This window comes from Vicia villosa, linkage group LG2 (genome assembly GCF_029867415.1).
Source record: "Vicia villosa cultivar HV-30 ecotype Madison, WI linkage group LG2, Vvil1.0, whole genome shotgun sequence".
NCBI lineage: Eukaryota > Viridiplantae > Streptophyta > Magnoliopsida > Fabales > Fabaceae > Vicia > Vicia villosa.
In genome coordinates this window covers 55381445-55394905 of record NC_081181.1, presented here as the reverse complement: position 1 = coordinate 55394905, position 13461 = coordinate 55381445, and the positions used below count along the sequence as shown (strand labels likewise).

The window sequence follows — 13461 nt, the reverse complement described above, 5'->3', positions numbered from 1 at the left end:
GGTTGCCATTCTCTGTTTAAACATCTTAAAATTTTGTTAGTAGCAATTGCATTGGAAACAGGTCTATCAAGAGAATTTAAACAATTTTTAAGATGCACGAATCTCTTTTGCATGTTTTCGATGGATTCACCATTTTCCATGTGAAAGAGTTCGAACTCTTGAGTTAACGTATTGATTCTAGCTAGTTTGACATCATCCGTGCCCTCATGGGCAACTTGCAATGTGTCCCACATAGCTTTAGCGGATCTACAATGGGAAACACGATAGTATTCATCAACTCCTAGAGCTGATATTAGAATGTTTCTCGCTTTCCAATCGTATCCATATCTCTTTTCATCTTCAGCATCCCAAGCATTTGTCATGGTAATTTGAAAGAGACCATTAACAATTGTTGTCCAAATGTTCCTATCAATGGCATTGATATGAACGCACATACAATCCTTCCAATAGCCATAGTTTTCACCGTTGAAAACTGGAGCTCTATCGTGAGCCCTTTTAGGTCCGGAAGCCATCTTTCCAATAAGTGTTTCACGTAGCACGGAATAAACCAGAGCTCTTGATGCCACTTGTTAGACGCTAGGCTTAAGGATCTAGAGGGGGGTGAATAGATGCCTCAGAATTTTTCAGATTTATCGCAAGTTTAGGCGAAAGCGTTTCGGGATCGACTCGCGTCTATTCTGAACCACTATTGAAAGAATCAGATATGTGATTAAACCACAAAATAGTTAAGGATTAACGATGAAAAGACCGCTTAGAGAATCAATCAGTTAAGCTAATGTAAATCGTTTAACTACTTGCTTGATTGACTTTGTTTGCAATGACTTGATAATAGTTGAAGCAATATATCAAACACTTGGTAATAATGTCCAAATTGATTATGATTCAATGTGTGGTGACTTGTGATGTTTGTGCAGAATCTTATCACACAAGTTTAACACTTGAACCTTTGATCAATTTGTAATTATAACCAGAAATAAGCAAAACGTAAGCGAAAAGATAAAAGCGATAAGAACACGATATTTGTTCAGGCATTTCGTCGATCGTCCTCGCTACGACTACATCTGCCCCCAATTCCAAACGGGAATTGGGATGTTTTTCATTATGATTGAAAATAGTTTATACAAAGAAGATAACCAAGCGATAACGATAAACCGAATATGTTGATCCTTTGAATCTTCTTCCCCTTAATCTTGAGTCAGATCAAGTGTCTTCCAAGAGCTTCACTTTGATTCCCTTTCTGCAGTGTTTTGAATTGTTTGAACCCTTGTTCTTCAATCTTCACACTCAGCTGAATCTTTGATGAAGACTCTTGATAAAAAACTCCAAAATTCACCAATCTTGGAGGACAAAATCCACAGATTTTATTCACCAAAAACCCCACAAATCTTCACCCACTAGGAATCTTCAATTCCGTTCCATGGACGTTATCGATCTTGATAGCAAACTCTCAACGCAAAAATGATTGTGTGTAATTGTGTTGGAGTTGAGAAGAAGAACGAAGATGAGAAGCCTTTGTGTATCTTTCAGTTGTTGGTGTTGAAAATGAATAATTAACAGAAAAAGATATATATAGGAACTGGTATGTTGATGTAGAGCAAACATACAATTTGGCAATTTTTGAGGAGATAGGTTGACCTACTTCATTGATTAGGTCGACCTAAATGGAGCAGATTAAGCCAAGTTGTAATTGTTGCCAGTTGGGTCGACCTGTTGGGGGTTTGGGTCGACCTAAGACCAGTTGAAACACGTTCTTGGGATTTTTCTTCAGTTTAGGTCGACCTAGGAGCATGGGTGAGTCGACCTAACAGGAACATGAGTGAATCTTCTTTGTTTGCTTTAATTTGAGTCGACCTAATGATAGCTGGGTCGACCTAACTGATGCGAAACCATATGCTGAGTAACTGGAGCTTTACAGGTTGACCTGGGCACATGGTAGGTCGACCTACAGTGTCTAGATAGCCAAAACTTGCTTTTCCTTGAGTCATTCACTTGTGCTTTTGTATTTGTTCACTTATGATGTTTGCCATGAATCGAAAACTCCTTGGTGAGTATAGGCTTGTACTTACATAACCAATATTTTTCAGTCTTTTGTGTGCTTCATCTCAAGTACATATATAAGCTTTTGTCATTATTTGTTCATGTAATATTTTCATAATCATTTTGTGAATTTATATGAAAAATCAACAACCTCTTTTGACTCTTGCATTGAAATTCTTTCATCTTCAACCTCTTTTCAATTTCATTTCTCCATCATGAGTAATTGTTAATTGATCAAGGGAGATGCCTTCTTGAAACTAATCATTATTGAAGATTGGGTAAAGTTTTTTAGGTTCTTGCAAGACTGGGGTTGTTGTCATTGGTGCTGACAAATTCCAGTGAAAAGAATAAGGTCTTCTCTCTAGAATTTCCTTAGAATTAACTTTGTGGAAGACTACGGATAAGACAGATTTCTTTTTATATCTTAGAAAATGCACCGCTCAGGGAATTGGTAGGATCAAGGGGTTGATTTATACACACAAAGGCTTGGAGCAGAATTTGTGATATTGGAAAATTGGAAGCGTTTATCAAGTAAATATTGCGTAGAAGAGTTTGACATTTGGCCATATACAAGTCAAGGTCCAAATTGAAGAGTTTATTTGTTATTTTCTTCAGCATTATTGTGGATTGGTGATTGTATATACTCTCAAGATATTTGTCTAAATAAAAGAAAGAACTATTAAAGTGGACATAGACTCACGCGAAGACGACAAAGTCGAACCAGTATAAATCCTGGTGTCATCTCTATATCCCTTACTCTTGAGTTTGAATTTTATAGAACATGCATGCTTAACTTTAAATTTGGAAAAGTGATTTATTTGATAAGCATAGGTTTTGTTGGAATTGGGAACCTATCAAGAGCTTTAGTGGTGATTGAAATCTGAGAAACATCATGTTTTTAGAATTCGCCTTGTTGATTAATTGCTTAACCACATCTCGTGACTTATCCAATTAATTCAATTGCATACGTTGTTTTTCTTCATCTAGACATTATGATATTTGTAAAGTGATTTGAGTTGTTACTGGAAATTGGCAATTGAATATAATTTCAAATTTTCGCACTATAAACTTTTGCGCACAAACTCTAAAAAACCTTCAGTTATTCTCATTTGAAGAATCGGTTGATTTTGTTTTCAAAAGTCTATTCACCCTCCTCTAGACTGTTTTCTATTTCCATATTCTCACTCAACAGTTTATAGTTTTAAACAAAGGATTTGGAAAGTATGTTTGTTTGATAACTTAGTGTAAAATAGCAGCGAATGAAAATAAGATTTAATAGATGAAACTCATATCTTTGGGGCTATATTTCATTATCCTATCCTCATGCATCCTTTTGATCAATTATAGATATTTTTAGACACCAATTAATGTTACCAGCTATCACTTTGCATGTGTTGTTTATGTCTAAACAACGACATGAAATCAATCCTATTGCTTAAAAAACGATTTCTCAATTGGTTAATTAATACGATAACATTAAGTTTTGACATTATATGTTAATGTTAAACCTAAATCCGTCTCCAATGTTCAACACCTAAAAATGAAAATCTTTGATCTAGTTAAAAAGTATTACTAAATATCAATTCAAAACTAAGACAACAAGATATCAATAGTTAATTCAGAACAAGCATTAATAACAAAGATAATCATCAATATCAATGAATAACTTGAACATATATAACTCCATAATAAAAATGATACATGAGTGTTTGAATAGTTACTCTTATACATAGTAGCTTTACAATGATGATCAAGAAGAAAGAGATGGAATAACATCCACGATGATTTCTCGAACACACATAGCCTCCACATTAGATTATTCGATACCTCTCTTGTGTTGTCTCCCTCTAAATTCTATTTTGTTATATAATGGAAATATATTGAATTATATTAAATCTCTCTAATGAACTGGTTGAGGTCTCTATTTATAGAGTTCTAGTCTAGAGATTTCACCCAACGAGGCCTTTAGCTCGCCCAACGAACTTTCTTTTATTCATCTGTAAGTTATGTTCAGCTCATCCAAGTAGGCTTTGGTCGCCTTGTCTATCCAAACGAGCCTCCTTGTTCGCAAAGCGAGAAAAATGTTCATTCACCTTGAAGTTACTTAACCAAAGGGTCTCTGAGCCAACTTGTTTGGTTCAACGAGTTTCTCACCTTGATTGGCGACTTGCCTTGCTTCTGCATGGAGTAACTTAGTCTGGAAGCAATCTCCAACTGTGTGTGCTCGTATAACAAGCTTGTATCTTTACCTGGCAAGAAAGAGTTGGAAAGGTTGCCATATTTCTATCTTGTTTTGGTTCAGTCTCTGGGTGAGCGAGCCCCTGCTTCGTCTAGTGAATTCTCTAATACTCAACTTCTTGTATTTTGTTATTTTTTTGGACGTTTTCATCTGCACTCATGCATAACATAGTTAAATTGTTCATACATGTGTTTTATCTTATTTTCATGATTGGTTGAGGGTTTCTCATGTGATTTCTTATATTTCAAGTTAATAAGTGCTTATGTTAAATGAATAGTTTTGGTACTTATCAAGAGCTCAACTACATTACCATCCTCATATAAAGCCATAATAATTATCATTATTGGAAAAAGTAAAGGATGAATGGAAAAAGAAAAAAATTAATACTTAAACTTGGGATGATGAAGGATGGAAGATGCAAATGAGCTTGGGAAAAGTCTAAGGAAAAGTTTGTACTTAAAAGATGTAGAGAATAGGGAAATAACGTGAAGAAGAATGACTCAGAATCCCCATTATTCTAAAGCAAACTACCTAGGTCACATATGTTATCATTGCCCTAACATATGCATACGTCAGTGATAGGAGAGCGGAAGCATCTAACACTAGGTATTTCTGCATACATATAATCAATAACTCATAATGACTGCTCCTTCCCAAGAAAAGAGAGCATGTGTGAGCATTAAACGCTACACGTTCCTCCCTAGGGATGACAACTGTACTCATACCCAAAGGGTACCCACAAAATTATCCATAACGGGTAGGTAAAAACCCACAAAAATGGATATAGACGCCGACACGAGTAATTACCCATTAAAATAAGTTGGTATGAGAGTGGGTGTGGATATAGTACTTTAGTACCCACCCCTTCCCATACCCCCATAGTGTATATTTGTATATTTTAATTGATATCTTCATATAAAAAATGCATGGCTATATCTTTAAAAAAAAACACCACAGTTAAATTATTACACATTTTAATATAAGTGCAATAGTTTAATTGTGATGTCTATATCTTTAAAAAAAAATACATCACAATTAAATTAACAAATTAATCTTTGAATTTTTTTTGTTAATTTGGTTTTAAAAAAATTAAAATGATATGATATTTTTTAATTGATAGATTTATTTTTATTAGAATTGTGGATAAATGGTGCATATAAGGGTACTTAGGTACATACAGGGTATGAGTACGAGTATAAAGGTTGATGCCCATGCAGGTATGAGCTCGGGTACGAAATTTTTTTCAAACTGCGAGTACGTGAACATGTACTATAGTACATTATCCATTGCCATCCCTATTCCTTTTCGGGCAACGCTTGAGGGACTCTCCGCACGCAACGTTTGAGGGACTCACCCACAGGCAACGCTTGAGAGACTCTCCCTGAAGCACTGCATGTGGGACCACCCACATACAACACCTGCATGACTCGCCCTAAGCAACGCTTGAGGGACTCTCCCCAAGTAACCCTTCAGGGACTTGTAAATCACACTTAAGGGACTCGCACGCAAGTAACTCTTGAGGGACTCGTCTGAAGTAATGCTGCTAGAAAGACTCATTATCATAGGCTTCACAAAAAACATTGCGCATCTAAAATAATCACTTCACCCTTCTCAAACTTGATACTTGAGTGATTGTGGACTGAGATAACTTTATTGAACCTATAAAGAAGCCCAAAGGGCCTTGAAAGAATTGGGTGGATATCACCCCGACTCACCCAACTATAACCTGGGTCGCCCGACCCAAACTCGTGTTTGCCACCCGATCCACTTCACCAACACGTAGCAGACAAAATACTTAAAAAGAAATTCTTTTTAAGCATTTTGTCTGTTACGTTTAAAGAACTCAATTGAATTGTAGCATGATTAGAGAAACCCGTCCTCTATAGTGGTAGAAGAAGAACCAGACTCTCCTACCCCCATAAATTTGTGGAGAAAGTAGAAGAAAATCCTTGTTTCTCCCCAACACCCAACCTAACAAAACACCTATTTATACTCTAGCCCAAAGTTTAGATATTCATTCATTAGTTTCCAAAATTTCATTACAATATAAGGTGAGAGGACTCGTAATGTACATAGATTTACAATCAAATTAGTATCTCAACTACGGAGTATATTCTTAACTGCACATTCGTGCTTGAATTTTATCACTTCCTATCAAAAATACTTGACAAGTCACAGAGTTGTCACTCTTGTGTTGTGTTGCTACAGAGATGCTGACGGCGCTTGCCCCTTATCCTTCTTCCACATTCCGACCAACATCCATTCGCTGCGCCAACGACCGCCAGGCGCTCTTTAACCGCATCGCTCCTGTCTATGATAATGTACGCTGCTCTTCTCCTTTCCCTCTCTCTCTCTTCTCTTCTCTTCCTCACCTTTCTTCCTATCTTTTGTGCAGCTGAATGATTTGCTGAGCTTGGGCCAGCACCGGATTTGGAAGCGAATGGCAGTTTCCTGGACTGGGTACGTACGTATTCACTTCATTTCCTTCAAAACATTACTATTTTCTATTATTAGTTTTATTGTTTTTTGTGTGAATTTGGGAACAGAGCAAAAATGGGTGATCGTGTGTTGGATGTATGCTGTGGAAGTGGCGATTTAGCATTTCTCTTGTCCAACAATGTTTCCTCCCATGGCAAGGTCTTCTCTCTAGTGAATTCATATATTGGGGTTTTTAAGTATTCTGCTCTTGTTAGAGAATAATATGCCTAAAAAGATAAGATGTCCCGTTAATTCAGCTCAGTTGGTAGTTGTGAAGGGTCATTCGAACCGAAGCAGAGGGGTGTGGGTTTCAACCGGCAACATCCCACTTGTTTTTCAAAATAGACCTGTTACAAAATTATTAGGGAAAATAATATTGGGGCTACTCTACAAAATGGATTGCAAGACACTTGAATTTGCCAATGCATTTTATTCTTGATCATTTTTATTATTCAGCATTGAAGCAATTTACGACAAATCAAATGTTCAAGATACATTAACATGATATAAAAAAAACAACCCCTTTTTGGACTTAATTTAACATTAGCTTGTGTTTTCAATTGGTTACCTATTATGATTATGAGCGTTGTGCTTACATAAGAATTACTCTAGTTTTTGTGGTGAAATTATGGTTTTCCGAATCTTTTGGGCCGCAGGTGATTGGTCTTGATTTCTCAAAGGAACAGCTAATGGTTGCCGAATCACGGTCGTCTTCAAAGAGCTGCTTCAAGAATATCGAGTGAGCATGGGTAACTTTTGCAGTATGCTGACATTAGATTAAACAACAGTCTCAGTATTTATTTAAAAAGAAAAATGCTATATCCACATTTAGTTTTTTTTTTCCCTTCCATGTTCACTGATATAAAGCTAAAATAGTGAAGCGAAATTGTATGATCAAGTTATATCTTAGTATCATTGGTGATAATATAGTACGGAGATCTTAATCATTTGTTGCAACCTAGGTGGGTTCAAGGGGATGCTCTTGACTTGCCATTTGATGATGGTTGGTTTGATGCAATCACTATGGGATATGGTCTTCGAAATGTTGTTGATAAGCGTAAAGCCATGCAGGAAATTTTACGTGTACTAAAGCCCGGTAGTTGTTATATTTAACTTAAAAATATACTTATTGGTGTTTATAGAATATCAAATTTTACACATGGAATACTTTCTTTTCACTTCCAGGTTCTACAGTGTCTATCCTTGACTTCAATAAAAGCAATGAGCTGCTAACTTCTTCAATTACGGTATACCCTTGCAATATTAATATTTCATACTGCTTAAGTTTAGAGGAAATTTTACTCTTACTCTCCACATGTGTAAATGAATCTTAAATAATACAAAAACAATTTTGATTAACCTACTTTTGTCTTTTTTTTCCGCTGGTGTGATCGGAAGGGTCTAACCTTGAATTTTTTCTTCTGCTAGGAATGGATGATTGACAATGTTGTTGTTCCTGTAGCCTCTGTTTATGGCCTTTCGGAAGACTACAAATATCTCAAGAGTTCCATAAGAGAATTTTTAACAGGTTTGTTTTCAATTGAATTTATCCGATCAAGCTTTTAATTGATCATGCTTTATTATATTTTTAACAAGTTTTTAATAGGGTTATTATATTGTGTTATCTTATCTCCTGTTTTCTCTGCACTTGTGAGATAAGAAGAAACATACTTTGTAAATGGCGCTATAGGCTATAGCTACTTAGCTAGAAATATTGAGTACCCAAAAGTTCTTCTGAGCTATCGGTACTCTTATGGTATATGGCATATTCCTGCGCAAATGTACATGCACTCACCAAACAAAAACCAAAACTTTGTTAATACTTTAATTTCACTGTTATTACTTATAAGAGTGAAAGGAGTTTTACTACAAACTTTGCTAAAACTACTTGGGTCTTTGCCAATGTGATATGCCTCTATTTCAATTTGTTTTATTCCTGTATTGAAGGATGAGCAAGTGAAATTTGCACGGTTCACACTCGTGTTTAGTAAGAGGATAATGATTGGCAAAGACGAGGGAAAAATAAGCTATCATGTTTATTACATAATTTACTAATCCTCCTCTGATGCAGGGAAGGAATTGGAGAAACTTGCTTTAGAAGTAGGATTTTCGACTGCCCGACATTATGAGATCGGTGGAGGACTCATGGGGTGCTTGGTAGCTAAACATTAGATGAGATTTAGGGGTCATCTTTGTGTATCAATAGATTCCCACGTCCCATCTTTTTTCTGGTGTGGACTGTGTTCGGGCTGTATAAATATAATTTATAAACTCTGCAGTTAATTCAAATGCATTATTAACTAACAAATCACAGTTCTTTTAGTGCCAAACATTCTACTGTTAATTAATTATATTTGCAAAGTTTGAAGGAAATGCTCTCCAATCATGTTTTCATATTACTAAGTTTCTTTCTTAAATAACGGTGCTGTCATGAATGTTCAAAATTCCGAACTAGTAACTAAATTATGTAGTAAATGTGTATCATGGAACTATACAGTTTACATTATTTTCTTTCCATAATTGTATTAGAAAGTTTGCTTTAACAACTAACATCTCCTTTTGCCTGAAGTATACATTTGAAAAAGTAACTGATCCGATGCATTTTTAGCAACCATCAGTGTTGTAGTTCCTAGCTAAAGCCAATTTACTTGCGGCGTCATAGACTTGCTGTGTGCAGTGGTTTTATCTGCATTTTCACGGTCATCTAGGATAGAAAGAGCTATGAGACATAGTAGCAATTGAATCAGTTGCATTGGGGAGGTAAAACGGGTCACCACTTGTGTCATGGAGTTCCATAGTACTCTCATCTAGGAAGGGCGGATTCGAGGGAGCTACAAGAGGCTCTTCACTCTTGGTTAGCATCTGTAATGCCTTTGACATAGTTGGTCGTAATGAAGGGACTTCTTGAGTGCATAGAAGTCCTATGTGAACCACTCTTAAAAGCTCATTCTTAACATCACTATTGTGATCATCGCGCAACTCTATATTTGGATCAAATAGTTGTTCGGAAGCCCCAGACTGAAAATGCTTCCATGCCTGATGTTGCAAGAATGAATGTCAGACAAAAGATAGAGAAAGAGTTCTGTAGTTGAACAACAATCAGAACAAAAACAGCAAAGGAATCTGCAACTGACCACTATAACTAAGCTGTCTGAATATTCTGATGCTTTGCTCCTGTTGTTCTGTCTTCCAGTAACTATCTCTAGCAGCAACACTCCGAAACTATATACGTCCGCTTTTTCTGTTAATTGACCGTGAGCTAGATACTCTGGAGCCATATACCCCCTGCAGGTCCAGGAATAAACTAAACTAGTACATGACTTTTTCATATATAATACATTGTTCTTTTTTTGCAACAGTAGTTTTCTTTTTGAGTCTTATTTTGATTTTTTTCTTCAAAACTTTTAGTATTTACCGAAAAACACAATACTTACAAAGTTCCTGCAATAGCTGTACTTATGTGGCTTTTGTCTTCTTGAAAGGACCTGGCCAAACCAAAATCTGCAATTTTAGCTCGAAGCTTTGAATCCAATAGGATGTTGCTGGCTTTTATATCTCTATGAATTATCCTGATTTTGGAGTTCTCATGCAGGTAAACTAATCCTTCAGCTGTCCCGACAATTATTTCATATCTCTTTTCCCATTTTAGTTCTCTTCCCTTGTTTTTATCTGTCATGCATAAGAAACATTATATTTAGTTCAGATCATGATAAATTGATAATCACTTGATGGTCAAGGCGAGGCGTGAAGTGTTATATGTAATAGCTTAAACAAACATGAATTAAGTGTCTAAATTACTACACGGGTTCAGAAAAATACCAAAAATGAAGCGATCGAGACTTCTGTTGTGCATATATTCATAAACAAGCAGGCTTTCAGGTCCTGAGCAACTGCATCCTAATAGTCTAACTAGATTCTTGTGTTCGACACCGCTAATTATGTTGACTTCGTTGTAGAAATCTGCTGCTCTGTGTCTATTGTTGAAATATAACCTCTTGATAGCAATCTCTCTTCCATCAGGTAGAACTCCCTGCAATAACAAAATTATTAAGAATAGCTTGCCATGTAAAATGGTGGGGTTATATTGTCTTCGGATAAGAGAAATACTTTATAAACCGTTCCAAATCCTCCATGCCCTAACTTATTATTGTCACTAAAAGATTCGGTTGCTTTTTCCAATGTAGAGTACTTGAAATTCAAGCTTTTTTCTTGAAGAGTTTTTGCTAACTTTTCTGCATCATTTGATCCTGGAAACCAGAACGACCATTCGAATCAGTAATAATTGTTAACGTACTCATGAACAAATAGAGATAAGCTATTACGTTAAACACCTCTTCTTTTCTTTTGAATGTATCTTTGTTTCCAGATATAAGCTCCTATAATTACTCCAACCACCGCAACGATCACCGAACTGACTACTGCCACGACTATTACTAGTACATTACCTGCACAAGTCAAGATTTTCTCAATTCAAGAAGTTGCATCCTAGCATTTTTTTTTGTTGTCCACTAAAAAGATGTTGAGAACTACAATTTATTTACCTCCTGAACTCCTATTTTCCACTTCCTTGTTCAGAAAATCAGTGTCGGAGTACCTCATGAAGCATCCGGTATTGAGTGCTCGTCCTTCTGACGAAGGCAGGCATCTCAAAATAGACGACGATGCATGCTCAAGACATGCTTTGCAAGACCGAGAGTTTAAATTCCTCCAACAATCAGCTAGAACATAAGCAGATTCATTTGCTGCTTCTGATACAACAACTTTCCCTCTGGCATAGCCTTTATTTTTCACTGCATCTTGAACTGCTCTTAACACAGCCTGCTTCGCAGCTGCTCGAAAATCCGAGTTCTTCTTAGTTGTGTTCCCACACACAGCTCTATCTCCCTGTCCTTGATACTCATTAAAGAAACTATAATTCTCAGACCTCATGAAACAGCCATCGAGGTAAATGCGACCGGAGTTATAAGGGAAGCACTGTGGAAGAACTGTGCGTGCCTCGGCATAACACAAGACACAGTCTAGTAATGAAAGATCTCCATAGCATTGTGCTAGGCCATAGTTAGAATCAGGTCCTGTCCCTGTAACTGCTGTGCCGAAGCCGGTACTACGCATCTGCTCACTGATTTTCTCCATCGTTGCGACAAAATTCGGAACGAAGATGGTTGTGTTGTGCTCAAGTTGATTACCACATGTTATCAGAACTGTCTTTGCTCTTGATTCTGCCATTACAGTTTCTGATAGTAATGCAAAGGTGATGAGGCATCGAGAGAAAATGAGAGGGATTGCTTTCTTCATTTTCTGAAAGATCCAATCAGAAACAGTCCTAAAATAAATTTAAAATTTAAAATAATTTGCATAAATTAAAATTTTAAAATAATTTGCACTAAAGATAACTAAAGAATTTAGTTATAATAAATATCTATCCATGTCGATATTAAACTCCTACTATATTTTAATGAGCTTAATTAAATATTCAAAGAAGACTTTTTTAACATTTTCAATACACCTTTTCATTATTCCAACGTAGGGGTGGTTTTTGGCCATTTTTTTGCTAGAAATCACCCCTCCCTCAACACCGTTTTCTTTCTCTTTTTATTTAAATAAGTGGTTATCCATATAGATTTGCTTATTCTTTTGTGTGTTTTTAAGTTTTCATCGTCTTGTGCGGTGTTTGTTGGTTTTCCCGTCTTAGTACGGTGTTTGTTGGTTTTCCCGTCTTAGTACGGTGTTTGTTGGTTCAGATTGACACATTTACTTCAAATCATTGCAGATTTGAGGAAGACTTGGGCGTCAATGTTGCAGATCCAGAAGTATGAATATTCTGGTGACTTTTATTTTGTAATATTTGTAGGCACTTTCAGTTTGCCGTTGTATGCTATTAACCTATGTGTTGCAAGATTGTTTGCAGATTCACCTTTTTCCGTTTTTAGCGATCTTGAATTTGTAATGATCGATGTATTTTTCAATTTGAATGAATGAATATCTTTTTAGTAAAAAAAAAAAAAAAAAAACATTTTCAATACACTTGCTTAAACATTTTTTCTTGTAAGCATTAACAGCGTCAAATATAAATAGAAAACATCGGTATTAAATGGAATTAATTAAAAAACCTTACAGCAAAACCTACCCCATTTATTATCTAAGAGAATCAACACCACAAACATCTCACTCATCATCATCGTGGTCATCATCACAAATGATAATTAAATAAATAAATGAATAATAATCCCATAAAAAAAGTTATTCAAGTTACTAATATTAGAAGAAAACAGAGTGATTAATGAAATAAAGAAATAACGTTTGTGTTTGTAACAACTAACGATCACACAACATACTCTGTCGTTGTATTATATACTTTTTTGTTTTCTTATGCAAATATATATACATGATATAGTAGCAGTTCAACTTGAAAAATTTGAAAGAGAATCACATATATTTGTAACAAGAGAGTACTTGCTAAAGATGCATAGTTTTTTTTTTAAGGATGTTCTTACCTTACTTGTGCCCCTGCTCTGAGCAGAAACCACTTCGAATTGAATACTATCCTGAATCCTTCGTTGTCGTGTGTTTTGGTTGTAGTGAAGAAGAGATAGAGAGAGAAAGGATCATGGTGTGTAAGGTGGACTTTGAAAAGTGTTTGTTTCTTCTCCGTTGAAAAACTGAGTATGAAATTATGAGATTTGTTGACTTAGTCCAGGCTACGCGGT

General features: G+C 35.8%; 2 protein-coding genes across 6 annotated transcripts; one reads left to right on the top strand and one right to left on the bottom strand.

The window, feature by feature from the left end:
• The first annotated feature begins 6137 nt into the window (after positions 1-6137).
• LOC131650706 (2-phytyl-1,4-beta-naphthoquinone methyltransferase, chloroplastic) lies at positions 6138-12965 on the top strand. 4 transcript variants are annotated; one of them, XM_058920407.1, is made up of 9 exons: positions 6138-6327; positions 6485-6597; positions 6672-6736; positions 6823-6913; positions 7411-7493; positions 7717-7850; positions 7940-8001; positions 8183-8282; positions 8826-10424. In XM_058920407.1, exons 2-9 carry the CDS (start codon positions 6487-6489, stop codon positions 8924-8926), a joined length of 747 nt encoding a protein of 248 aa, XP_058776390.1. In that variant the 5' UTR covers positions 6138-6327; positions 6485-6486; the 3' UTR covers positions 8927-10424. The 4 variants fall into 4 exon arrangements, 3 of the variants coding, with proteins under 3 accessions (XP_058776390.1, XP_058776391.1, XP_058776388.1); XR_009298324.1 differs by lacking the exon at positions 6138-6327 and adding an exon at positions 12525-12965 and having other exon boundaries at positions 6334-6597; positions 10237-10346; XM_058920408.1 differs by lacking the exon at positions 6138-6327 and having other exon boundaries at positions 6334-6597; positions 10237-10424.
• On the bottom strand, positions 9207-13461 carry LOC131650705 (cysteine-rich receptor-like protein kinase 2). 2 transcript variants are annotated; one of them, XM_058920404.1, is made up of 8 exons: positions 13249-13461; positions 11296-12077; positions 11086-11199; positions 10862-11001; positions 10574-10784; positions 10189-10423; positions 9889-10039; positions 9207-9790 (listed from the first exon to the last, which is right to left on the bottom strand). In XM_058920404.1, exons 2-8 carry the CDS (start codon positions 12047-12049, stop codon positions 9455-9457), a joined length of 1941 nt encoding a protein of 646 aa, XP_058776387.1. In that variant the 5' UTR covers positions 12050-12077; positions 13249-13461; the 3' UTR covers positions 9207-9454. The 2 variants fall into 2 exon arrangements, with proteins under 2 accessions (XP_058776387.1, XP_058776386.1); XM_058920403.1 differs by having other exon boundaries at positions 11296-12052.